The 26,966-nt window shown below is 40.0% G+C and overlaps 1 protein-coding gene across 5 annotated transcripts in view; it reads right to left on the bottom strand.

The window, feature by feature from the left end:
• The window catches only part of LOC117405716 (unconventional myosin-Ib), a 67,556-nt gene extending 41,394 nt beyond the window's left edge, over window positions 1-26,162 (bottom strand). For 3 of the 5 annotated variants that reach the window (XM_059032561.1, XM_059032563.1, XM_059032562.1), the window contains exons 1-3: window positions 25,872-26,162; window positions 12,767-12,906; window positions 9,063-9,178 (exon numbers count right to left, since the gene is read on the bottom strand). In XM_059032561.1, the coding sequence (XP_058888544.1) occupies window positions 9,063-9,178; window positions 12,767-12,901 (251 nt within the window). In that variant the 5' untranslated portion in view covers window positions 12,902-12,906; window positions 25,872-26,162. The remainder of the gene's footprint in view (window positions 1-9,062; window positions 9,179-12,766; window positions 12,907-25,871) is intronic. The other 2 variants (XM_059032564.1, XM_059032565.1) reach the window with 1 other exon arrangement.
• Between the last annotated feature and the right edge of the window lie 804 nt (window positions 26,163-26,966).

Raw genomic sequence — 26,966 nt, 5'->3', positions numbered from 1 at the left:
TTGCTGTATTCTTCCTTTTGACTATGTGAGCTATTGTGAACTAAATTAACTCAATTTAATTCAGTAAAACAATATTTTAAAAAAATACAGATTTTATCAAGAATAAAAAGAAAAAGGGAAACAATTAAAACAAATTTAAAAAAAAAACACACACGAGGCGGGACATTTGGCATTTATTTTACAGCGGTTTCCTTTCTGAGCCCTGCTTCATGCAGAGCCATCTGTAGAACTTTACTTTAAAAGGTAGAATGGGAATGGATTAAATACATGACTCTCTTACCCACGCGTCATTCAGGTTATTTGGTTTCCAATTCTTGTTTCCAACACTGAACAAGACTAGTTGAAATGTCATTCAGCATAACTTGTGGCTATGAACTTAGCTGGGCTTAAACATTTTAAAAGAGTTTCAAAGATGTGTTGACAAACAGAAACATGACAGGAATTGGAAACACGAATGACACATGGGTGAATGAATACCATTTTATAAACTCTTGTCATTCTACCCGTAAGATGTAAACCTTGGTCTGTCCCCCTAGAGCTGCCTTGTCCATGGTGGGTGCATTGGGGTGCAGAGACTATCTTGTATACAAGGTGATCTCCACAGTCTACAGTGTTTTACAGCAATCTCCTCCTCCATGACCTCATACTTATCACAACTCCTTTTATTAAAAGATCAGGCAATGCTACTCAGTTGAAACTGCTGTTATAAACTTGCTCAACATTAAAGCTCCTTTATCTAAATCTGCCTCTATGGGACGGCATGGTTTTCAATGCATCTATTCAATCATATCAGTACATGAAGTGACATGGGGGAACATCTCATTTATAGTTTTGTAGTCAGTGCCTTACATAATCCCCAGTTAAAACAAACATCAATATAGTCATTTACAACTGGGGCATCTAATTTAAAAGCACTGTGTAAATATATGTATTGTACACTCAAGAGATTACACACATAGTCTAGAAATCCAGCTATGTTTCAGATTCTACTATGTCACCTGGTAGGCCATTCCCTGCATTTGTAACTCTGTGTAAGAGGGTTCCCTACCTTCTGTTCTATAAAATAAGCAGCACGTCTCAGTCATGCCAATTGCTCAGGCAACACAGATTGAATCAGGATATTATTTGGGATCATAAAGTGGCTAGCATTCTAAAACAGGAAAATAGCAATCCAAGGCAAACAAGACTGAGGTTCAACAGTGTTCTGGGTTTCAATAGTCAGAGGCACTCCTTCCAAGTAAACCTGGTCACGTGGACATTTATGATTTCTGAAATAAAGTGACACTTTGCACTACTCGCATGCAATAAAGCACAGATTAGATTAATGCGTAACGTGGACATTACTGAGCCCAAGAGGAAACAAAGATGAGACACTCTTTCATCTACTTTGCTGTTCTCAGAAGTAACCCATTTAGTTAAGTTCAAAGTCGGTAATGTTTGAGGTGTGTCTCATTACAGCTCAGAACAATGCATCCAATCCATTCCTGCACCCTGTACATTCCACTGCTTATCAGAAGGATATGAAGTCTGCTAAAATTAATAATACATTTAAACAAACAGTCGATCAAGGACTCAGTGACAGATTAGGAAAGAGCACTGAAGAGAAGTTATCTGCCTGTTTAATACGAGCTCACAGAGCTGTGGTGTACATGGAATCACAGCGGAGCCATGGCTGAATCTGAGCTTTAAAAGCTGGGTCCAGTCTCTACTGTACAGTTACATTTTAGACCACGGAACTCAGTTAGCAAGGGCTCACAATGTATGAAGCAGACAACAGTTCAGAACTCAAGTTTCATACACTCTACTGTACATGCATAGGATTCACATGGCTTCTGGTAAACAGAGGCCTGAAGAAAAAGCCTTGATCTCTCCAATCTAACCTTCTCCACACTGCAGGCACTCACCCAATACAAAGTGCCCCTCCCTAGTTCCATGTTCATGTGAGATTTCACAAGAGGTCAAGACAAACTGCTCCTGTGACTGCCAGAGCTGCTCTCCAAATGGAATGAGAGAACTGGTCTTCATTCTAGAATTCCTGATTAAATATAGGCAAAGTCAAATCAGATTGAAGACTTCATTTCAACTACAAGAATGTAAAAAAAAAAAAAAAAAAAAAAATGGTGTTCCCTTAACTCTCAAGTCTTTTAGAAAGTTCCATTCAAATACTTTGGGGTAATATCAATTCATATATTTTGTAGCCATTTTATTGCAAGTTGAGGATACTGACTAGGCGATTTGCCCTTGGGTTTTAGATAATTTGCTTCCAATTGCACTTTCTTTTTTTCATCTATTTCAAGGCTGTTCAGCGGACTGAACACAGCATTTCAGCAATAAAACCACTCGGATCAAGATGCTGGATTAACCCTAGAAAATTACCCCTCTCTCTCACCCACTCCACAATCTGGGGATTGCACAAGCCTATCTTTACACCTTATGGTGCATCCAGTTCGGAATATTAACAGGTTGGAAATGAACCTTTTAAAAAAAGGCAGGAGTTTCTTTTAACTCTAGCCAAACATCCTGCCTCCAGGAAATCCTGAAAAAAAAAAAAAAAAAAAAAACAAACAGAAATGGGATCTGGCAAGCTGCGTTGCCCCAAAGTGAATTTAAAATCACAGGGGAATGCAGACATCCTCCAGATACTGGAGGCTGTGCTGCCGTTTTCCATAGCTCAGCATGTTCCTACAGCAAGGAGTCTCGACCAATCCACCCCCAAACACTAAACTACTTGACATGTATTTACAATAATTTTATCTACAGGCCGACCTCGACAGCACTTGTACCAGACAAAAAATTAAAATAAAATAAAATAAAATAAAATAAAATAAATCTGTCTTATTCGTACAAGCTACCAACAATAGCATAGAACAGTACTGTAAAATTCAATGGATATATTTAGAAATGAGAGGATATTACACAGTTAGGGATTTAACCACCCAACCACAGTTTGGCAATACTGTGTGCACTATTCTTTTGGTTTCACACGACTTTCTTCTATCAAGATGATCTGAAATGCAATGCCTTTATGTAGTTTGCTGATAGATAAATTAGAATTCTGGTTAAGCTTTATTAATACGGTAGGGTTATTTCACCCACATTCCCTGCACAGTACCTACAGTAATTGAGACCGGTCGTCTGTAAAAGCAGCGCCTGGACCCCAGATCTCACTGTTGTGTCTCATCTTCTCTCAAGGCCACCACCAGCAGCCTCTACCATATTACTTGAGTAATACTTTGATTGGTATGATTCTAGTTGGGATGATGCACAAAGTGGGCGGGCTTACTTTCAGCTATTTGAGTTTAATGTAAATCGTTTTTTTTCAGGGCTTTCGTTTTTTGAAATACTGTATGAAATTAGTGTTTTCAGTTACTTTTTATAAAGTAACCGAAAACACTAACACACACACACGCAGGAAGAGAGATGCACAGAAACTTACTTTCGGTTCATTTTTTAAATTTTGTGACGGCTAGGCATTCCATCTCAATTACAGCATACCTGGTCTTTCTCATGCAAGTAGCTTCCTGCTAATGTAGAATACCAAACGCTCCATGCCCTCTACCTCCTGGGAAAGATCTGTCCCTAATCCTACATCAGAGGCATCAGGTCTGCAGGATAAAATGTGTGAATCATGCTCAATTTACGCATTCATTTATTTCAGTTTTAGAACCAATTTAAAAACCTGTCCTGTCTCAAATATGCACAGTATAGCTCTCTACATTTTATGAATTTTACTTTAATTAGGGGGTTTGTATTTTAGGAAAAAAGGCAGGTAAAGGTAAACGTGTACAATGCAGGAGGCAAGAAAGGTATGTCCATAGCGTTTGTTTGTTTGTTTGTTTGTTTGTTTTCTTCCTTTATATACTACGTGGAAATCGTGAAATTAATACCGTGAAAAACGAAACACATTACATTTTGACATGACAGATGTGTTTGTTTACGCAAATATTCCTCTTGAAAAATTGGACAACCAAAAAAGTTACGTAAATGGTGGATTCCTTCATCAGCCCAGTTGAGACATGAATACTTACCTACAGTTGCTGAGCATCACAAGCAGGAGATTATGGAATTGGTAAAACAGTCTGGTTGCTTGTCAGCGGTCACTGACGAGTCGATTGATGCCCAAGATCAGTATGTGTTACACATTGTATTTGTTTTGCAAGGTCTAAATGGTGAACATGCATCTGACATAGAACTGAAAGCTGTCCATGCAGATACAGTTTACCAGCAGGCTGTTAATTACAACACCGTTTCACAAGCTACTGTGTATAGGGCCCCCAAAATATGGGTTAGCGTAGGGCCCCCTAGTCTGTTAACCATAGCAACTAATGCAAACAGTGTCGTTGCACGGAGGGTGTTTTAGGATGACTGTTCAAAAAATGTGTGGAGTTTAAAAGGTTTTATGCAGGTTAACTACAAAGTGCATTGCTGTGCAATAAATCAGGTAAACAAAAATGTAAAAAATAAGAAATGAAGACAGAAGGTCAAACGTTTCAGTGCTCTGTTCAATGTACCATGCAATAAAGAGAGTATATCGCTGGAGGTTCAGGATGAGGAAAGACATTTCTCACTACCCTCCAAAGCCTCGGCACAGATTTGAAACAAACTGCGTGGCTGAAACGCTTGCATCATTCTTTCCCCATGGAATGATCTTTGATGTTTTGCTCTTTTTCAGCAGCCTGTCAGTCACTCTGTAACCTGAACTGCACTCTGGGGACTGCCGGCAGACACAGACAGACTGCACCAGATAGGAGAAGCAGAGTAAATCAGCGCTGGAGGGGAGAGCTACGAGGGTCTGCAAATTACAGAACCCCATTCCCAGAGGTTTTTAAACATTGTGTGTGTGTAGGTGGGGGGAGGGGGGGTGGGGGAATTTGACACTTGCATAATAACCTTCTTTTACTAAAAATAAATAAATACAATTAAATCTCTGTTGAAAGGAGGCACTTTAAAAAGAAACCAATAGAAGATAAGATTCAATTTATTTTGATACAGGGATTACCCTTTTCTGAGATGTCATGTGCAGGAATATCTCATCATCATTGTGTACAGCTCATACAGAATGGGCCCAGAACCATGTCACTGTGAACACACTATAATGCCATGGAATTATCCTGCTTAGCTTTTTGATACCTGAGGTCATATTTGCACACTGTAGCTGAACTGTAAACTGAACACTGCTATGCTTTTAAATGTACATTTGCTTACAAATTATATTTACACTGGCATCTTAACTGTTTCCCATGTTTATCAGCCAAAGCAATTGGTCACTTTGAGCAGTGTTATTAATGACTGTAGCTGCGTGGTCTGTGTAGATTAGTCTCCATCAATTATCACTGCGCTTATTTCTAGTCAATTATCTTTCATTATGTCAGCTATTCTCAGAAAGATAAAAGCATTTACAGCAGAATCATGAATATGTAACTGGACAGAAAAAATGAATATTAAACAAACTACTAACAAAAATGACCAAAGCTACAGCATTACAGTAAGTTGATAGGAGTAAGTCTATTGAGGCTTCCACACCGACTGGCACAGCTTTATTTAATCGTGTCACTTCCACAGATCTGGTTCAGCTGTTAATCACCCACAGTCTGCATGGTGTAGATGGACTGATTAGAACATGGACCGAATCTTCACTTCTGCATCAAAACATTCTGTGCGAGTCAGCGCTGACAAAAATGATTTAAGAAAGGGTTAATTAGCACCCTAACTATTTTTTTCCCCCGTTCAATTTATTACATCAATTTACAATATAGTGGGGGGGGGGGGACGACTGAAGAAGTCATTTAAAGAGGCAGCTAAAGTCACTAATGGCACTTCCACCTAGAGGAAAGAAAAGCTGACTGAAAATACCATCAGCATGAGCACAGTCATAACTGTGGCAGCTTTCATCTGGTGTGGCTACAGTTTAAATTGGACTTGCCTCTGGAACCGGTAATGCATCAGCAAAAACAGCAACATGCTGCGATTAATTGAAAGGTTAAGCGATGACATACGAATGGGAAAGGCAGAAAGGGAGGGGGAGAGATCAGCTGCTCGAGTCTCGTTAAATGGAAAAACAAAAACATGAATTCTGAACTTTTGTATCAGGATCACCAACAACAAAGGCTAATGACCTCCCACCCACCCCCACACAGACCAATCTACCTTCAGACAACTACCACGGCCCCACCCTTGTTGTAGTTGTCTCATTTCACAACAGAAACAGTCAGGCTTTCAGCACAGTGCTGTTAGTTCTGACACTGCCCCAGTACTTTTATTTCAGTGTCTGGCAATGTCAACACAGCCAGCCACCAATTGCCCCAGGCACACAACATCAAACAAAGTGAAAGAATGACATCATGACAAACAAGTCGTGTCCTTCTTCCCTGGGTCTGTACCCCCCTGAAATGTCCAGGAATATTATGATCACTTTTGGTACAGCATCAAACCTTTCTTCTTCCTGATAAAATGTATTGGAACTTTCACTAGAGAGGCTTGTGCTTCCTTATTAGGATGAGTGAATGCATTACACATTAGACCATTGCAAGCAGCCAGAATGAAAGAAGCAATTTCAATGTAACCTTGTTATTTCCAAATGCTTTACAAGGAGGAAATAAAATATACAAAAATGTAATTATATGGCAAGTACCAAACAAAAACAGTAATTACAGGGAATCAAAACAACCCTCTTATAAAATACAGCACCACAGCCTAAAAGCATTGAAAACGCCCTGATGTGAAACAACTAAATATATCAGAACTAAAATAGAACATCCCTTTTTAAAACATATTCTCAATTCCAATTCCTTTTTCACCAATTCCAACACTTCATTGATCAAAATTGCAATTGGCAGCATTCTGTTATAATGCGCTTCTCAGTGGAAAAGGTCAATTTAACCATTAGTCAATTAAAATGGCTTTAATTTAAAAGCAGTTGAACAAGCCCAACAATTATTAAATGTCTCCAAATCTTATTCCTAACCTTTACCGACAATGCACCGAATGGAAATGTCCTTCAGTGCACCGAATGGAAGTGTCCTTCAGGCTTCAAAAACACATGATAAAAATCCAACACATTTTACCTTCAGCCCCCAGGTTTGTAAACTTGGGCCGAAATCTCTTCCAGATCCTGATTGGCCAGCTCACACAGCAGATCACTATCTGCACAGCAACTTCATTGTCGTAAACAACCCCACTGACCTTTGACTTTCCCAGACTTGTGTTAAGGAATCAGTTCCTGGTGTTTGTTTTCAAGAGGGCATGTCAAACACAAGCCTGCCGCTGTGTTTCAATAAGCAGTCAGTGTGTCTCCAGTGCACGCGAGCATGAGCTGTGAACAGACTTGGAAAAATACAGGCCCGGACCTTATTTACTGTGTACAAAAACACAGTTAGTGAGGATAGAAATACTCTGGAAAAAAGTTAGTCTGCTGTTTTAAAAAAATGGTATAAAGCTTTAAACTACTGCACTGAAAATAGATGTACAGTGGTTTGCAGAAGTATTCACCCCTTACCAATAATGTCGCATTTTGTTGAATTACTAATAATATGCACAGTTTTTCAAATGAACTTATTTTATTCAAAGCTGTAGTGGATAAACTGAACACTGTTATATGAGGAGGGGGTTAAATGCCAGCAAAACATGCAAAGAAAATGTACAAAATAAAATTTACTGGTTGCATAAGTATTCAACCCCTTAAGTCAGTACTTGGTAGAAGCACCTTTTGCAGCAATTACTGCTATGAGTCTTTTTGGATAGGTCTCTGCTAGCTTTGCACAGTAGGATGGTGAAATCTTTGCACATTCTTCACGGGAAACTTGCTCCAGTTCTGATAAGTTTGTTGGGGACGGTCCACGGTTAACAGACATACACAATCATGACATATCTATTAAGTTTAAAATGTATGCCAAGTATGGATACAAGTATATGCTTACAAATAATTAAACAAATACCAGGCAAAATGAATGCTTACATTTGACTCAAATTCAACAGTTCATAACTGAAAGGTTTAATTGCTTCATTGTTAAACACATAACTCCTGTAAGCTGTACACTATTCCTGGCAGGTGGAACCACTAAATGGCAGCTATTAGAGCAAGCTTCCTTGGCAACACAGGGGTAATAAACTGCAACAAAAACAGGTTTTTAAATAGCCTATTCCGAGCAATAGGTCACAAATACTGTTGTGCCATCGGTAAACATTGCAATAGGGTTTTGTCAACAACAAAAAATGTCTTCATGCATCTTTGGAAATAGGTGTGCTTGTATGCAGATCTTTTTTTTACCAACACACATCAGAAGAAAGACAGCTCATGCTGTACATTACTATACAAGCACTTCATATATCCAGCATATCAATGAAGTAAAATCAGGTTCAGTTCCATTGACTGAATGTGGTTGCACAGATGCCTTGTTGACTTGCATCACAAACTGCTGAAGCTCCCCCACCCTCAACTCTCACATAAAAATCCACCCCTCCAAGTCCCTGTTATAATAATGAGAACAGCAGCTGCTGCAGTTCAACGGAAAGCTCAGAGAATTGACCGCTTGCTTTTAAAGAGACTGACAGCATCCCAGGGTTTAAGAGGAGAATAGCATGCTTGGACGGTGACGTCGGGGCTGGCTCCCTGCGAGAGCAGGACCCAGGATCGACGGCCCAATAAAGGAACACAATAGAGGAAAAACGTCAACATCCTCTTTATAAAGAGAGCACCAAAACAAACAGCTGGACAAATCTGTCACCGAGAGTGGTTCTCATGATCACTCCTCAGAAACTACACTCCGAGCTCCAAGGCGAAGCACAGAACCCTAGTGAAGCCTGGAGCTCAGACTGTTTCCATTGTCTCGGATCGCACTGGCCAATTATCTACTGGTAAAAAAAATCATGATGTAATTATCATGATCATTCGTCATGCTTTGCACACATTATCTTGTGGGCCAGTTCGGGTTCTTTTTTATTGCTATTGCATATGTTTTGGACAGAAGTCTTTCCCAAAATGATTCAGCTGTGAATGCTGAACCCCTCCAAAATAATAAGAAACACACAAAACAGAAGAGTAGTGCAAGGTGTTTGGCACTTACATGTGAGGGCTGAGCTCATAGAAGTTCCTGTTGCGGTACTCCTCCACCTTATCGGGAGTGTAGATGGGCAGAGATCTATAGGGGTTGATGGATATCACCACACTGCCAATGTAGGTCTGTGGTGACAAAGAGGAGGACAGATTAGTTAGGGTTCACTTAAACACATTCAAACACAAGAAAAATGATGAACTAGGAGGAGGCCAGCAACTGTAAGTAAATGGCTTCGTAACCCATTCCATACCAACACCTCTCTGTGTAAAGTGTCTCCTACCCTCTATCCTGGGTTAATAATGTCAACAATTCAGGGGGACTTCTGTGGGAATCATGTGATCGGAGCTCAGCTTTGGGACTGATAGATATTGGAATCCACAGTTATAGCCTCCCAATATTCTCAAACTACTGGAAGCGTTTCCGAGAGAGAGAGAGAGAGAGAGAGAGAGAGAGAGAGAGAGAGAGAGAGAGAGAGGTGCTTTTCAGACTTCGCATAATGTCCAAGCATTTGAGATGAGATTACCGCATTTATAAAAAACTTAACTATGTTTTTATAAGTACTACCATCTGCTTAATAGCATATGTCAATCGGTTGCAGTGGCAATAAGAAAGGACTGTTGTTGAAAATACGGACAAGGAACCAGGGGATTGGAAACCCCACTCAGCCATGAAACAAGAGTGAGGAGGGGGCCAAAGAAACCAAATGAGGAAACCGTGGAGTAAATGGGAGCATTGTTAACATGCCGGTAGTCAAAACTTCTGTTCTGCTGGTATCTCTGATGAGCACCTGTACTGTACCAGCCTGTGGTCCCCCAGCAGCAGAGGCTCCATCATGTTGATAATTCCCTGTCCGTCACAACATCCTGCTCCCCATTCAGATCATTTCAAGCAAACCCATATCTGCTTCAGTCTGCATTTTCAGCACATGTTTGCAAGCTGCCAGGATTCAATGGCCAGTCCCAAGCTTTATCAAAACAAACACTGCAGCAGGACTTGCATCATTAGTTCCCAGATATTGGCTGAATAGCTTCTTTTCAAACTTGGTTACCCATGTGACCTGATGGCACCAGTGGAAAGACTCCCAGAGTTCCTTGCTGATTTACTGCTAGCAAGGGTTCCATTTGGATCTAACCCAGGGAAGGAGTGTCCAATCAATTTCAAAATATCACTGTCCTGGTCACAAAAGCAAAGTTTGTGGGGAATAATAGCCATTTTCTATACTTTTGAGGCATAAGCAATTAGGAAATAACACTTACTACCCAGGAACCAAAAAAAAAAAAAAAATTGTTACACAGTGTTTTCTTTAAATTGCTTAAAGTAATAAATCTGATTGTTTGATAAAAACATCTGGATACCGTTAACTAAACAAAAAAATAATAATTTGTTGGTTGATCTCAGAAAACAAGACTGGTCTGATCTCTCCTTGTTACAAACCAATTTTTCAAGGATGCCTATAAATGTCGAGTCAATCAACACATTTTGTGCATGACACGGAATAGCCCGGATGTACGTGCCAATTAACATGTCAATCCATCTTTGTAATCAATGTTAAACAAGTACCGTTTTTGAAAAGATATCACGCCTCTGTATTCATTTCCCTAATTGTTCTGATGCCTCTGTCTAGTCAGAGAGAATGTGAATTGTGTAACAAGGAATGCCTTGCCACTTGGCATCCCAGACCACTTTGGGCTGTTATTTATTTATTATTACTATATTTTGTATCACAAAATCAAGGTTTTCTTCTAAAAAACTTTTCACATAAAGCCTCCTCTTTCACAGCCAGATAAAAGTAAGCATCTTTTTGACTTGCTATTTCTCCCCCTGTAAGAGTTGCCTGTTGGTGACAAAACCTTTAGGGAAGGAGGATGTGTCTCTTTTCAACAGGCAAGATGATGTGCTTATCATATCAGCCACTGAACTTCTGTATGGCAGCAAACAGGTCTGTATGCCTCCCTCAGTGCCTCTACCTCCATTTTAGTTTCAAGGAAATCAGGTAAATAAAATGGAATATTCAACAGAACATCATTGCCCAAATCGCGGGGGTGTTTTGGTGGTGGTTGGCAGGGACAATTGCTGGAAGCTCTATTAGGGGATCACCAGGGAGCTGGTAAGAGAGTGTGCTGTGTACTTGCTAAAGAAGAAAACCAGTGAAGGCTTTTGCCCAGCCTGGGTCAAATAAAAGAGCGGTTTTGTTGGGAAAACGGCTTAGCCGTCCCAACCCTTTAGCGAGAAAACTTAGTTTAGTTAGTACTTCGTGGGGAGTTAGGTTTTGTTTTGTTGTTTAATAAGAAGTGCGCATCCACGCTGAAACTTAAATCCAATTTCTGTGTCTGGGTCAGTGTGTTTTAAAGGGTGCATCGAGCCCGAGCAGACAGCTTTGCCACCATATAATACACACACACACACACACACACACATACATATATACACAGTATATATGAGTTATTAGCAACCCTGACAAAGACAACTCCCTTTTTTGTTTTACACACATTAAGTAAACAGTTCTATGTTTGGCAACATATTTGGTAAATATGATCCTATAATGAGAGGAGGGATCCCCTTTAGCATTCACAATGGCAGTGTCCGAGTACAGCAGATTGCTTACTAATGCTTTATATTATTTTATTTTTATATATATATATATATATATATATATATATATATATATATATATATATATATATATATATATATATATATATATATATAGCTTAATTTACAGGAACCCTGCCTAAGGCTATGATTTTGTCATGGAAGTCATGTAAATCGTGAATTTGAAAAATAAATAAATAAAATCTTGGAAATGGATGTAAAATCACATTACGATTCGGCGCTTCTTTATTTCCTTAAACAAAGTGCAGTACGTCATGCACTGAAAATACAAATCTGCGAGGATCTGTAAATTGTTTGGTCGTTTCACGCAGCATTTACGTGTAGCTAGAGGTCAGCGAATGAGATAGCTGAGCGAGCAAGTAAATCGGTGACAGCTAAACTGCAAAAAAAAAAAATTGTGAGTGACCTGTTTTCTGTAAAGACAGAAGAACAAATGCATCGGAAAAGATGAAGCGATATGTCAGGCGTAGACAGCTGAAAGCTGTGCAGCTTCACTATTTGCTGTATGGGTCGACTCTGCAAAGTGGTCGCAGCTGTTGTTCATATAAATTCAATACTTTAAATACAAACTGTATTTGCATAATTGAATACATTTACATTTAAGAAGAAGCCATTGGTACATCTCTCCTCTCAACCAAATATTATTTAGAGATGTGGGTACGCGACAGTGAGAGATATTTTAGGTATTTTAGAATGACAGGTGAAAGGTTTGACAATCTGTTAAGGCTGTACGCCTTTCCAAAAAGATGCACCTCACAAGACTGTAGAGGACATAACTCCGACTTTTCATACAGGGTCACAGACCCTCGACTCTGACCAGAAATTATGTCGGTCTGAAGTACGTACTGTAAGTTTTGTACTCTAAAAGTAACATTTAAACTTGTCAGTAGTCAAAAGCAATAGTCTTTATAGTACTGGTTTTGGTGTACTATTTAAAAGCTCTTGTGTATGTTTATGAAGCTAAAACTACATTATTTGGAGACCTTTCTGTGAATTCTTGTTTTTTTGCCGCACCTCGGCGGTGAAATGTACCAAAAATTACCGTGCCAAAATCATAGCCTTATCCATGCAAATATTTCAAATGCAAAAGTGTAACTCACGTATATCTCGTTGTGGTCGAATCGTTTTCTCAGGTTCGCTATGAAAGATTCTTCAGTGAGGGGCTCCAGTAACACCATGTCCCCCAGCCCAATCATATTGTCAAGAAGTGACGTTTTCACCTCCATCTTGGACATATCTCCTGAAACAAACAACAATAAAAACATGGTCAATTCATTAAAAGAAAAACTTGGGTCAGAACCAAAACCAAGCAACTAGCACAGAAAACCAAGCAACTAGCATAGATCCTCTGGACTAAACTTAACTCATGCCTTTAGCATGATACTGATGAAGCTATTTGCTTCAGCTCCTGTCCATTGGACTTAGATATTTACTCCATTCTAATACAGTACAAGAAAAACTAAAATATAAAACAAAGCAACAGAATGCTGCCGCTAGCATCCCTGGACACTAATCCACGACTACAGCGGTCACTGTAATGGTCAGCTCTTGCCTTCACGCTGGTTTCTAAGCCAGGCCTCTAAGCTGTGATGGGAAAGCAATAGTGAGAAGCCACTCATTAGCAAGAAGCTCGCTCATTACCTCCTGCCTGGGATGCAAACACTGTACAGTAGTGGAGGCAGCCTTAGGCACTGTACATATGCCAGAGATTTACATATATCCAAAAACACGATTGCCTAATTGTGGTGAAACTTGCCGAGGACATTTTTTACTACATGCCATCAGAATCTGGGGGTGTATGAATGCAACCTATCTGTCTGTATGCATGCATGCATTTCACACGTCTTACATAATGCAAATCCAATTGTGACGAAACTTCAAAAATGTGAGGGCTATTGAGTAACAGAAGGGGAGGTATGTTGAGACATCTGTCTGTCTGCATAAATGTCAAACTTAATTTTTTAGAAGAAGAAACTGCATACAGTTGATTTTGGTCATGATGTTGCCATGAGCTTAAATTTTTTGCCTTTGGGGTATATTTTGGACAGCACATAGTGTATTAATAACTTATTCATCTTACAGAACCTTACTGTATTCACAGATTTCATCCGAACCACACCAAGGACTTGGAAAGAAATCTTACATTAGTGGGAGTTCAGATGAAGGGGAGTATATGATAAGAAACCAGATCAAGTATGTGTCCATTAGAGCCAGCCCTGCTAGAAAATGTTGCAACTCCAAGATAAAAGGCAGTCTTGATGAAGCACTCTACATACTGTACATACTCATCTCTATGGCCTCACAGATGCGATCACTATCAATTGCTGTTGCCTAATCTGGTTTAGTGTGGGCTGATTACCGAAATGCTTTGCATACATCACTACCTATTGTTTGCATGTCAGTGCGGTACTTTGTTTGTTCTGCAACTTACTGGCGCTTGCTATGGGAACATCATGCCATTGTATTGTATCAGAAGACAATAATCCTGGATTTAATTTATGAAATTAAAACACCTGGTTTATGTGTTTCATAAATGTGTGCCCTGCATGGACCAAGAAAGCAGGATCAGGTAATAGCTCCATCAATGCACGTCGACAAACATTGCTACTCTTCTGTACTGTAGCAACTGCTGCTATGGATTTGCACAGCAACCACAGGAGTTTGCAATGCAGCCCTTGTTTTTATTTACTGTATTTTACAAACCACAGAGACCTGGGAAAACAGTGTGCCATTGCAATAGGAGTTCGGAGACAGGACATAACATACCTGGTAACATACCTGGTATATTTGCACATTATACTGAATACAGCCCAAGCGACAAAAATAATATTTGTATAGCATTATGTATTTGTTTGTTGAATGAACTATATATTCTAAGCCACTGGCACATACAGTACTGTATTGACATTCGTGCTATTTGTTTTGTAATGGTAAGCAGTACTACAGTACTTTATGCCGCTGGCAGACTTGATCAATGTCGCAGAAACTAGTCATTGTTGTGACAGACAGCTTTCCAATGCTGGCGTTAGAGTCAGTGCTAGAACAACAGTCTTAACCGAAGCAGCTTTAAGTAACCCTAAAGGAGACTATTCCATTGAGTAAATACGGATTATATTATAAAATGAGCCTTAAACTGCTACTGGAAAACAGACGAAAATGATTATGTCTGACATCTGAGCGTTTAGTTCTAGTATGGACACCTAGTTTCCTTGATGAAGTGGGGCCTTAACACAAAGAATGTGGGGTATAAAGAGTGAAGCAAATTATTATTATTTATTTATTAGCAGACGCCCTTATCCAGGGCGACTTACAATCGCAAGCAAACACAAATACATTCAAGTGTTACAATATAAGTCATACAATAAGAACAAGAAATACAATAATTCTCAAGTGTGACAAACCACAATTCAATAATACAGCAGATAATAGTGAAAGTTACATCAGGATATGATTAAATAGTGATAGTTACATCAGGATATGATTAAGTACAAAATACTACAGATTAAACACTTGGCAGATTACAATATTCTGAGGTACAGGATTAAATGCAGTAAAATAGGGGGCAGATAAGAGCAAAATAAAGCATATTTAAATGAAGGGTGATAGTGTCCCAGGATACAACAGAGGAGTTCTACAGGTGCTGTTTGAAGAGGTGAGTCTTAAGGAGGCGCCGGAATGTGGTCAGGGACTGGGCAGTCCTGACATCTGTAGGAAGGTCGTTCCACCACTGTGGAGCAAGGTTCGGGAGGCTCGGGAGGCAGGGGAGCGTAGCGGAGGTAGAACCAGTCTTCTAGTGCAGGCGGAGCGGAGAGGTCGAGTGGGGGTGTAGGGAGAGATGAGGGTCTGGAGGTAGCTGGGTGCAGTCTGATCAAGGCATCTGTAGGCTAGTACAAGAGTCTTGAACTGGATGCGAGCGGTGATCGGGAGCCAGTGGAGCGAGCGGAGTAGTGGAGTAGCGTGGGCGAAGCGAGGTAGAGAGAACACCAGGCGAGCAGCAGAGTTCTGGATGAAAAAAATCACACAGTAGCATGGCACCACCCACCCCAACTTTTGTAAGTTTCCTATGCTTTTCCCATGGTTATATAGGTTTACTCAAAATGGTCCTCTTTAACAATCATTAAGCCCACTAACCTGTAGATTTAGACAAGTATCACGAAGAGAGAGGCTGGAAATCCTAGCAGCAGAAATTAGAAACCATAGAGACACTGCGTCAGCTTCACCACTAACGAGGGGCTCAAACCGAGCACTGCAGAGCCGCGGAGTACCATTATATTACCATAATAATAATAATAAAAACCACAAGAAGAAGTTATTATATAAAATCAGGAACAGAGCCAAGACCACAGAATTTGACTTTGACCCCTGTAGCGGACAGTGCAGTCAAATCAGGTTATTGCTGGATGATATATTCACTGTTTAAATTTGTTTGAGAAAGTTTGCAAGTTAATGTTTTTTCTATTCCCCCCCCCCCCCATCCCTTGATTAAAGTAGACAAATGCAGCTTTGTGAAGCTGAGTTGTAAACATTCCTTTGCGTAATCACAAACTGAGATCTCTTCAAACATGCAATTCTGGGCATTTGACATGAAGCAGTTCTCTCTTTTCCTGTCAATCACAAGCTATGGGCAAGGCCAAGGAGTGGCCAGAGGCCAGCTGACCAGTGCTTAAGCACGTTAAACACCACCCATGAATTCAACAATCCAATCAAAATGGGTCAAGGTTTAATTCAAAAAGACTGGACCAAGGTCTGAACAAGGAAGCTGACTGTAAAAGTTATGCGCTGAAGGTGAAATTAGTTCTGAAATCTGCTCTGAAGTGGGAACAAAATCAGATACAAAAATGGCTAAAATCCCAAGGCTGACCAGCTCTAAAGGGGGTTCTGCTCTGGGCTCTGCACGGTAAACTCTAACCAGGAAACGGGACGATTGCAAGACACGACGGGCCCTGTCGCAAACTGCTTGGAACCAACTCACACAGAAAGCAACTGAACAGAAACCAACAGCCGCTCCGATTGTGAGACCTGCATCCCGTGCCATCATTCTAACCAAGGTTGTTTAAATGAACTTAAATAACTAAGTGCACTTGCGCTGAGATAATCCAGGTAATCAGAAGGGTACGTAACCAAGAGGACTTGTGTTGTTTCAGTGAAATATCAGTGAAACACCCAAGACCCACGTGTTTGCGGTGGAATAACCCGGACACATTCTGTAAAATGGGAGCACGTCTGATCAATGGAACCCATTCCAGTTGGAAACCTTTCGGCAAGCCAAAGACAATGTTTCAGGACTGTTGGAGATCAGGACCCACCCCCCTCTGAAAATAAATATTATCTTGTTGCGAGCCGACGCAATACAATGCCTACAACAAGCAAAGTACCGTCTTCTTTTCCTTCTGTGGAACGTCAGACCCAGAGAGAGATGGGAGAAGCTGCTAAGGCGATGGAATCCTTTGTTGAAAATTGATAAGTATTCAACAAATCAAATATTAAAACATGTTATGACTTGAGAAATTAACTGTAGCAAATGCTGTCAAGTTATTGGATAAGTTGTTCAAGGAATAGAATAAAACTTCCTGTTTTAGAGTGTGCAAGAAATGTATTTTGTTTGTTAAATGTGTAACTCAAATGAGTTGCCTCAAATGCAGAGAATTTGATCATTGCGCCATTTCTGAGTTAATTTGAATATAGAATCAACTGAGATTGATAACATCGTTTAGTTTGGTAGATCACATTTAAACTAAATTAACACAGTAAAACTAATTTGATAAATTAGTTATTGGAATGTTGTATTCCATTCTGAATGGGAAATTGAATTAATTCTCGTGCATTTTGATATGAAATATGATCGATTGCAATGAGAAACGAGTATTGAAAATACTAATGCAAAGCAGACACTGTGTGATCAGCCATATCTGTATATTAACCATGTATGCTAATAATGTTGTGGTCATTGTAATCGTTTGACTAAGAAATCAATGAACTGTATACTATTCACGCATATCTCTAACCAATCGCCTTTCCTTTCTGCAATAGATTAGGTGCGCACCCTTTTTATTCTTAAATAAAATCTTGTTTTATATTTCTGACATGCTATGTGAATGTCTGTTATTGTCAAGCGAGTTCTGGTTCTACATGATGCGGAGCTCATAAGCTACATATATATTTCACTACATTTTGGTGTTCTGGGTGGACGACTAGAGACTTATTTTTAAATAAATTGAATGCCTAATTCACTCCTCAAACTTCACAATGAAATACAGGGAACAAAGTTAAAAAGCCCAAGAACTACTGTTGGTGAAATAAATGGGTGTTAGCTTGCAAATGTGAACTGCTGCACCAAGCAAAGCATTTTTGTTACTTAATAAAATAAACTAATAAATAGACTATTCACCTTTAACCATTTAAAGTACAAGGGATATATAGTATGTGTCCCACACCTAAAATGTATGCTGACTTTCTTATTTGTGCAATGAGATGCACAAAACAGAGTTTAAAATGTACTGAAAGGTTGGATCTAGTCATCAAAAATGTCAGTTTCCTTGAGTCACTCTGAAATGTATTTTAAGAAGAACCACTCAATTCCTCATGTCTCTTAAGGGGTTAGAGTCAGGTGAATGTGCCAGACCGTAGGCTGTGTGGTTTTGGTCAAACACTGGCACGTCAGTTTCCCTATCTATATTACAATCAGATGCAGCTGAAAATAATCAAATGTAGTCATTAATGCTGCATGCTATACTACAGTGTGATCAATGGGATCTACTGTATCCCTTCCTATCTTGCTAAAAAAAAGTTATACAACTTTAAGCAACTTGCTAGTATTTAAAAACAATGACACAGATGCTTAGACAATCATTGTAAAAGCTTTGCATTGCTTTGTATTAAAGTTCCAAACTTGTTAACTCAATAATGTAATTTATTTTATTAGAAACCAGATTCTTACAATTCCTGCTGCTCAAGTTATGTTGAATAGATTTAAACCGTGCTTAAATAATTGAAATAAACCAAGAGGTAATCTTGCAATAAGAAGTCGCGCATCTTTCCCCCCCCTTCCTCCCAGTGAGTATCAGATTTTACAGCTGGTTGGGACAGAGGCACTCGATGGGTTAAATCAAACAGTTTAATTAGGAGTAAGTGAGGTGAGTCCAAGATCTAAACTCCGAGACCTCTCCCCTGTAACCCCACCATGTAGACATAATCCAGAATGAAATATCACCGAGCAGGCATTTATTAGTTTAGAGTCTAAACGTTTTCTTGACCTGTCACAAATATGATCACTTGTGTGTATACTGTAGTAATGCAGGAGTACAATGCAGAGCTCATTTTGTAGCACATTTTAAAGTACAGGCAGGCATCAGGGAGAGCCCAATGGGTGATTTATTAGAATATTGTTAGATGTTTTAGGGTGCCTGCTTAATGTTTAAAATTGCTGTTGCTTTTGTTTTAATGCGAGGTATGTTGATGGTATTCAGTTGGCTTTTAAACCCAGGACAAATAGATTACCTTCACTGCAGTCGCATATATTCAGCGATAGGAGTGCCGTGTCTCCGCTGATTTCACACCGGCTTGACAGGTAATCCTTACTCACGGGGTGGTTCGAAGCAGGTGAAAGTGGACATAGCTACATCATTTCAAGCATGACTCACGTCTCAATGACGTCACTGTGGTTTGCATTCAGACTGAGGTCAGCAGGCACATACTGTAGCACACAGAGACGCTTGCTAATTTCTCATTGTGGGGATTTGCCAAAAAAAAAAAAAAAAAACCCTGATTCTCACATTCCTGAGCACACAGCAAGAGTGGAGCTGAGTCTGTATGTAACCAGGATGTATATGAAGCTTTTTTGGCTACAGAGTGCTACACCCAAGAGTCAGGCAGAGTAGAATGTACTGCTCTTCAATGTTCTTCTGTTACCCTGTTCTGTTCTTCTGGTACCCTGCCCACCAAAGCAAGGCTGGTTAGCAGGCTTGTATCTGCAATCCCAAACCGGAACGCTCAGGTGTACTCGAGGGAGAGTCAAATCCAAGTTTATGTTCAAAAGGGGTGCCTGTGAAGAAAACCTTACCCCATAAACCTGTCACAGGAGGAGAGCAGGATTCCATCAGGTTCTCTGAGATCAAAAGCATTGCCGATCATTCCGAGAAATGGGAATGCTCTTTATCTTTTACTCTGGGTCTTTTCAAAATCTGCATTGTTCCCCATCAGGGACATCTGCTCAGTTCACCACCCTCCCCCTCCCCCTCCCCCCTAGCCCAGCATCCCCGGTGCTGTTAATATTGGCTCCTGGAGCCCAATCTTTTACGGCATATGTTTTACAAAGTCTTCCCCACTGTAAACGAATCCCCCCCCCCCCCCCCCCACGAGGATGACTGCATTTTAGCCCCAGGCATGACACCATTTGGCCACCTCTTTCTAAACTGTATACTGTACTGATCTTTTACTGGCAAAGACACACTCAAAACTGAACATTAACACATGAAGAACAAATCAAGATGAAAAAAAACAAATTTTGAATTTGAGAGGGAGTGACAGAAACAGTGTTAGGATTTGGAACTGAAGAAATGCTTGTCGTCCCCTCGCCATAGGGCAGTATTTCTGAATGATCTCACGTGTTGCTGTCAACCTGACTCATCCATTGCAGGGCTTTGTTTTAACTTGTGCTTACCTTGTTTTAACTGACTCAACTGAACACTGTCTGAATAAAAGACCTTTTCGGAACACAGTCTTGCAATGGAATATAATGGACTGGAAAAGCCCATCTATTTTTTAAACTATATTGCATATTTATAAATTAATGTATACACAATGCTTCCTATCTCAACTCTCTTTACTCGGTTTCCATTCGCAGGTTTTTTTTTTTTTTAGACGGTACAGTTCAGTGAAGTTCCCAGAAAGGGATCAGTGGCACACAGTTTGCATTTCTAGAAACCGTGTGCACAAATACAGTTTTATACAGTGCTAGGAGGGACTTAACAGAAAACAGTGAAGGCAAGCGCCGATGATGAATTCTGGATTTGTATTTCCTGGCTCTGCACAAACAAGTTAATATTTAACACTGATTACACATGTCTGACTCTATCCAACTCCCCAGGTAATCCAGAGACCTGCTACTGGCTCAGCTAAGATTTCAACAGCAGGGATTTACAATCTACAGGCAGAATGGAAGTTTGCATTAAACGCTCTTTCATTTTAATAACAGATTTTAACACTAACTCAGTGCAGATACAAAAGTCCTAATTTACAAGGAACCATTTAAACAATGTAATGTCATGCACGTTTTATGACTGGTACTCTGTGTAGTGGTCTATAGGAAAGTATGCATTTAGTTTAAACTACAAAAGTGAAACTCTACTTGGAGTTTATTGTGTGTAGATTTACATTAACTTTCAAGATCTCAACAGTCTCTTCTTCAGGTGGGTGGAGATTTAAAGAAACAATAACCCTTTATTCCCACTGACACCTGCAGACTGTTTGAGGTCTTGAGTGCTCGTATATTACAGTAAACACAACAAACAGTATCAACTCCAATCCATAATCACAATTACTGTACCTTAATAAATACAATTCCTTTCACAGTTTCTATAATGGGAGTCCATGTAATTTTCACAGAAGGATAATCACACCGATACAGTAGGTGTTGATCAGAGACACTCCCAATAGCACCACTGTCAACTTGTAAGATAGGCAGCGCTAGGTGCACACCTGGCCAACCATTGTTGCCGTGGTTACCTCCCTGACACTTTCCATTAACCCAAGCCCTTGGATTCCAGTGTGCACAGAATCTGTGACAGTGCTGCGCTACACCTGCTCTGTGCTAGAAAACCAGGGCCACTAATCCTACATGTTAACAAACGCCACAGTGTGTCACTGTAGGAACAAACTAACAGCAACACTGACCCAGCGCCACAACTTCTGAAAAACATTTATTAGAGGAGCAGTTTGAGAAAGCAAGCTTAACAACTACCTCTCCAGGCAGGCCTTTCCAAACACACACACACACAAACACACACCTAAACAAGCCCAACTCGTAACCCAGGCATGACACTATTACAGTCGTTGGACGCTGGTATATTCAGGGGTTCAAGAGAAATCCAGGGAAGGGTAGAGAAGGCTTTATCTGAACGATTATTTCCAATGCAACAACTGAGCCATCAAACCATCTTAACACAACATCGTTAACAGCCTAATGCACCCGACACCCAGAGACAGGAGAAGTAGCTATATATTTACAGTGGCTTTGCTGTGCAAATGAGAGACCTCACAGACTTCTCACAGGTCCCTGTGGCTGCAGATCTTTATTTTCACTGTGACCCTGGTGAAGCACCTTTATCCACAACACGAAGTTCAATTCACTTCCTGTGTTACAGAGAATCAGACCCCAACTGATCCACCATTCCACAGCATAGAATTTACAGCTCATGTGGTTTCTTTAACAGATGCGAAGTGAACTCAGTGCTGTGGGATGCCGAAGTGCTTTCACCCTGAGGCACACCTTTAAATTATTCTACACTTCCAGGAACAAAACTCCTATAAAAAAGGCTTGTTAGACCTGCTATTCTGATTTGGTAACATATCAATGCGGTCCAAATGTATAAACAAAGATCTGTTCTACATAAAGACATATGGAGAGACTCTCCACATGCCAATATAAAACACCCAGCCTCCTATACACACCTATACTCTACAACTGCAAGACAAGCTCATAATGCAAAACAAACATGAGAAGAAAATAATATATAAGTGTAACAGTTCCAGCAGGGTGTCAATCACAGACCAGGAGGGCCATTCCTCTCCAGGTTTAACAGGTACGATTAGATCATTATCTTCTTCAGGGTCTGGATGGAGGTTTCACTGGTTCAATTAAACAATTTAGAACAGGGTTGGAACAGAAACCAGGAGTGGAAGAGCCCACTTTGGCCACTCCTGAGTTAGTATACTCATTGCAAAGCTGTCTGAGCCATAGCTGGCTCCACAGCTGAGCTCTATTCTGAGGGTTATTAAGCTCAGGTGTGACCAATTAGGATCCAAGTTAACACCTCAAACTGCTATGCAATTGGGAGTGTTCACTTGTTACAGCAGACTGTACATGATTACATAAACCACTGAAACACAATGGCTTGGGTAACTTCAGACAAATACCTTACTAGTGAGAGGACTATGTGCTATTCAAGGCTTGCCTGTATTCTTGCCTCTGAACAGCAAAGCTAACTCCAGAATGAAAGTGACACATTGCTGCTATGATACCAGCAAGACCAAACCCAGTAACACCCCAGTTTGACATTCAGTCAATGTGAAATTCAGGGAGTCACAGGGCTGAAGAACCCGAAGTCCAAACGCAAAGAGAATGACTGGGTCTCAGTAGGTCAGTCCGTGTTGTGGCAATGACGGCGGATCAATACCAATTTTATTAATGGGGATTTGCAGACAGTATGCAAAATACCTACTTAATTGAGAACCCTTTTTGATAGTGTGACAGATATGACAATAGTAAAAAGATGAATATATCAATAGTCTAAGAAGCGGTATCCTTGTGTCAGTGTTAGCTATTTGAAATCATGTATTGCACAACACTGCATGACAAACAACTTTTTATCACCAACTGCAACCGTAAATACTGAGCATTAACTGTAGGATAACATTTGGCTACACAATTGCATTTAAAGTTAGTGGCATTTTGCTTAAAGTAATAAAATACTTTATAATATGCTCCCGGCTTGAAGTCCACTGTTGTGGAAAAACATGGAGCGATTCATAATTATGTATGGCTTTAACTGCAAAGGTTATTCATTATAAAAGAGATCAAAGCTTCTTATCATGACCGCGCACTTGAACACCCTTGAGTTTTACCTTTCACTGATATTATAGAAGGGAAATGCCTTCTTTACCTTGAAGGTAATACAATACCTCAACTTCTGCAGGCTACACAATCTGAAAAGAAGGATTCAGACCCCACATGTAGAGACACATATTCCTGTGCACAGCCAGAGACTGATTTAATGCAGGACAGCTTTAAAAGAGGTCAGTCACATTTTACCAAGACCCTTTAAAAACGCATCAGAGCCAGTACAGGGTAAAGACACAGACTGAAGCAGTGGATCTATTTCCAGAGCAAGCTTCTCTAAACAAACACACACCCAGCTTTCTACGCCATCAGCGTCACATGCAATTACTGAATCACAGGACAGGCTTGTAATTAGATACAGCCTAACTTGAACGGTAAGAAAGGGCTGCTTGTTAATTGTGGACTCAACCAGAACTGCTCATCAAGTACCGTTCTGTAAGAAAGGTGATCAAACTTTAAAAGGGAGCTGGGCTCTGTACGGCTTTACACATACTGGTACGTACGGGTGGTTAACTCAAACGCTCATGTTGGAAATATTTTACTTTGAGCAATTATTTCTTTATTTTGTTAGTTGCTGTGGTACTGCTGTAACGCTAAGAGATGCCAAAACGAAGGAATGGTAGATTGCTGCTAGCTCTTCAAAAAGACGGGTAATAACTGACTTTGCTCTGGCTAGAAGCATCATTCCACTGCCTTTCAAGAATACTAAATCATTCAGCAACGAAAAAAAGAGGTCAAAGAAATATTTTCACAGAGGTTAAATATAAAACCCCTGGTTTGAATCTGCAGGCCGTTGCTATGGCAACCTGCCAAGTGGCATTACTCTCTGAAGAGAGCACAAGGTTAAAATGAACTAATGGGCAGTCACAGTCTCCAACAAAAAATACATATAGCTATGGTACTGTACTAAATCACACAAAAAAAAAATTCCTGCCACAAAAAAAGCATTTATCCAATGAACAATGTTAAATAGCCTCTTCCAAAGAAGTCGATGTGTGATAGTTTATACAAAAGCCCTTGTGTTAAAGGATAGCTTGTTAAAGAACCCCATGAACAAATGACCAGGCCTTCTTGCATTCAGTTTTGAGTCTAGTCCAGATGTACAACCCACCAGGGAATTAGTTATATTACAGTGTGCTAGCTACTTTAAAGCTAACGTGGCTACGTCACTTAAAATACATAGCATGGTACGATTTTAAAACGTGACGGGGGGTTAGGAAAACACAGATTTCCGTTCATGTCACATATGCTGATATCGATCAATCAATCTCTCTCTCTCAGAGAGGGCGGGCGAGAGAGAGAGAGGACACACACCAAGGGAGGGGACAAAGTTACCCACATTAAAACAAGTACACACATTGGGACCCCTTTGATCGCGACCACCTAGCCGTTTCTCTACACCCTTCCACGAACTGACATGCACAATTTACTGGCACTACCACCTTTTCAACACTTAAAACCCTACTGGCGTAATAGCCATAAAACCAACACCGCAATGCATGGCGCTAGTGCGCGCTTGTAGTACTCACGCGACACTGTACTATCCCTACATCTGTTTCCAATCACATCGCCCCGCTAAATCAAATGGGACAATCATTAGCCTGTTACATACAACACCAAATAAATACATACATACATACATACATACATACAACAGTATAGCGGCAGAACAGGTGGTATATATCGATCAATAATCGGATTATCATCACCAGCATCCACGAAAAGGATCAACATTAAATCGAAAATAGTTAAGTAAAACCAATATTATACATGCCATGTGTCAGGTAACCGCACGCTTTTTTCCCTTCCTCAATCGATACTAGAACCGACTGAACGTAACTTTGTAGTTCTGTACAATTCCAGAGCAAAGTCCATGAATATTGCACAATTAACAACATAACGCACAGCTACAACAGAACTGGACTATTTTCCTGGCACTCTTTTGCACGACACTGAAAGAAAAATAAAATAAACGCATGTATTCAGCATATGATTCACGACAGCACGGGCACTTTAAAGACTTAAACTACAACCCTAGCTGGTGAAAAGTATGTTAGCAAACACTTACAAGTTATCCAAAACAGACTCGCATAGCACTGACGGACTGTGCATCGTGGACATAAGCAACAGTCCATCATCAATCGCATTATCATTCCACAATCTTGTGGCGAAAGAATTGATCATCTCACTAGCTAATTTGTTCAAGCCAGAGTTTATTTAAACAAAAGGCAACCCACATCCTCTGTCCAGCACTACAAACATACCCAACTACTATTACAAATGAAACACAAAAATGACCACTACCGGTGCAACAACCAAGACAAAAGTAAACGAAATCAACACAAAAAATGGTCCGGGAGACCGTTTACCTTTCAGCCTTGCCCTGGGTTTCAGTTTTTGGTTTCCTTCTGCTAACAAAACGTAATTTCCCGGTGAGGATGTCTGAATTAAGAACACTAGACTCGGGAGAGAGTTATGAGGACTGGATCGCCTGCCCCGTTGATTTAGTGCCGTTGTGCGTTTATTTCATCCAGACTGAGTCTCGGACAATGACTCGAAAGTGATGGATTGGAGAGGGAGACGGGACTTGCAGGGAGTGGTTGGATAAAGTATCAGACTGCCCCGCAGTGCTCATCACCTTCAGAGAAACCACGCCCTGTTTGCTATTCTGCACTCCCTACTCTCCCGAATCCCTCCTCTGATCTGTTCCTCATGGGAACATTTGGGGAACAGCGCCCCCTATCTTCAGCGCGAGGACTCATCGTTTGAACCTAGACTGTTCGCAAACCGGACAATCAAGTAGGTATTGAAATCCAGGTAGTCCTGTACATTTGATCACATAGTTTTAAACATTTCATATAATGATCTTCCTTTTTATTAAATACAGTACATTCGTAATGTATTATTATTATTATTATTATTATTATTATTATTATTATTATTATTATTATTATTAACAACAATAACAACAACAACAACGACAACAACAACAATAATAATAATAATAATAATAATAATAATAATAATAATAATAATAATAATAATAATAATAATAATTTTATTCTAGATGGAGAAAAACAAATATTCACTGAAGCTTTTTTTTTCCCCTAACGTTAAGTTTCTTCTTTTCATGGGGTAGAAGACACACGTTTACAAAATGCCTGTGTATGCAGGTGCCATTTAATGAATACTATAATTGTAATCATGCATATGAGAAATGATTTCTGATGGATGACAAGCAGAGTCATCACAAGTAAGGATTTACATATACAGTGTATAATGAAGTGTTAAAATGAGGGAACACGACGGCGCTTGTGGCTTGAAAATCCAGTCAAGAAGCACCAGGGGAGACTTAGGGTTTGATACAGCAACCTAGCTGTTGTGTATGTTTTGTTAAGGACACAAAGTGACATAGGGGGGAGGAAATGGGGAATGTAGTCCTTGTGTAAAATAGGATACAAGAC

Source organism: Acipenser ruthenus, chromosome 10 (genome assembly GCF_902713425.1).
Source record: "Acipenser ruthenus chromosome 10, fAciRut3.2 maternal haplotype, whole genome shotgun sequence".
NCBI lineage: Eukaryota > Metazoa > Chordata > Actinopteri > Acipenseriformes > Acipenseridae > Acipenser > Acipenser ruthenus.
This window is presented reverse-complemented; position numbering and strand designations above follow the sequence as displayed.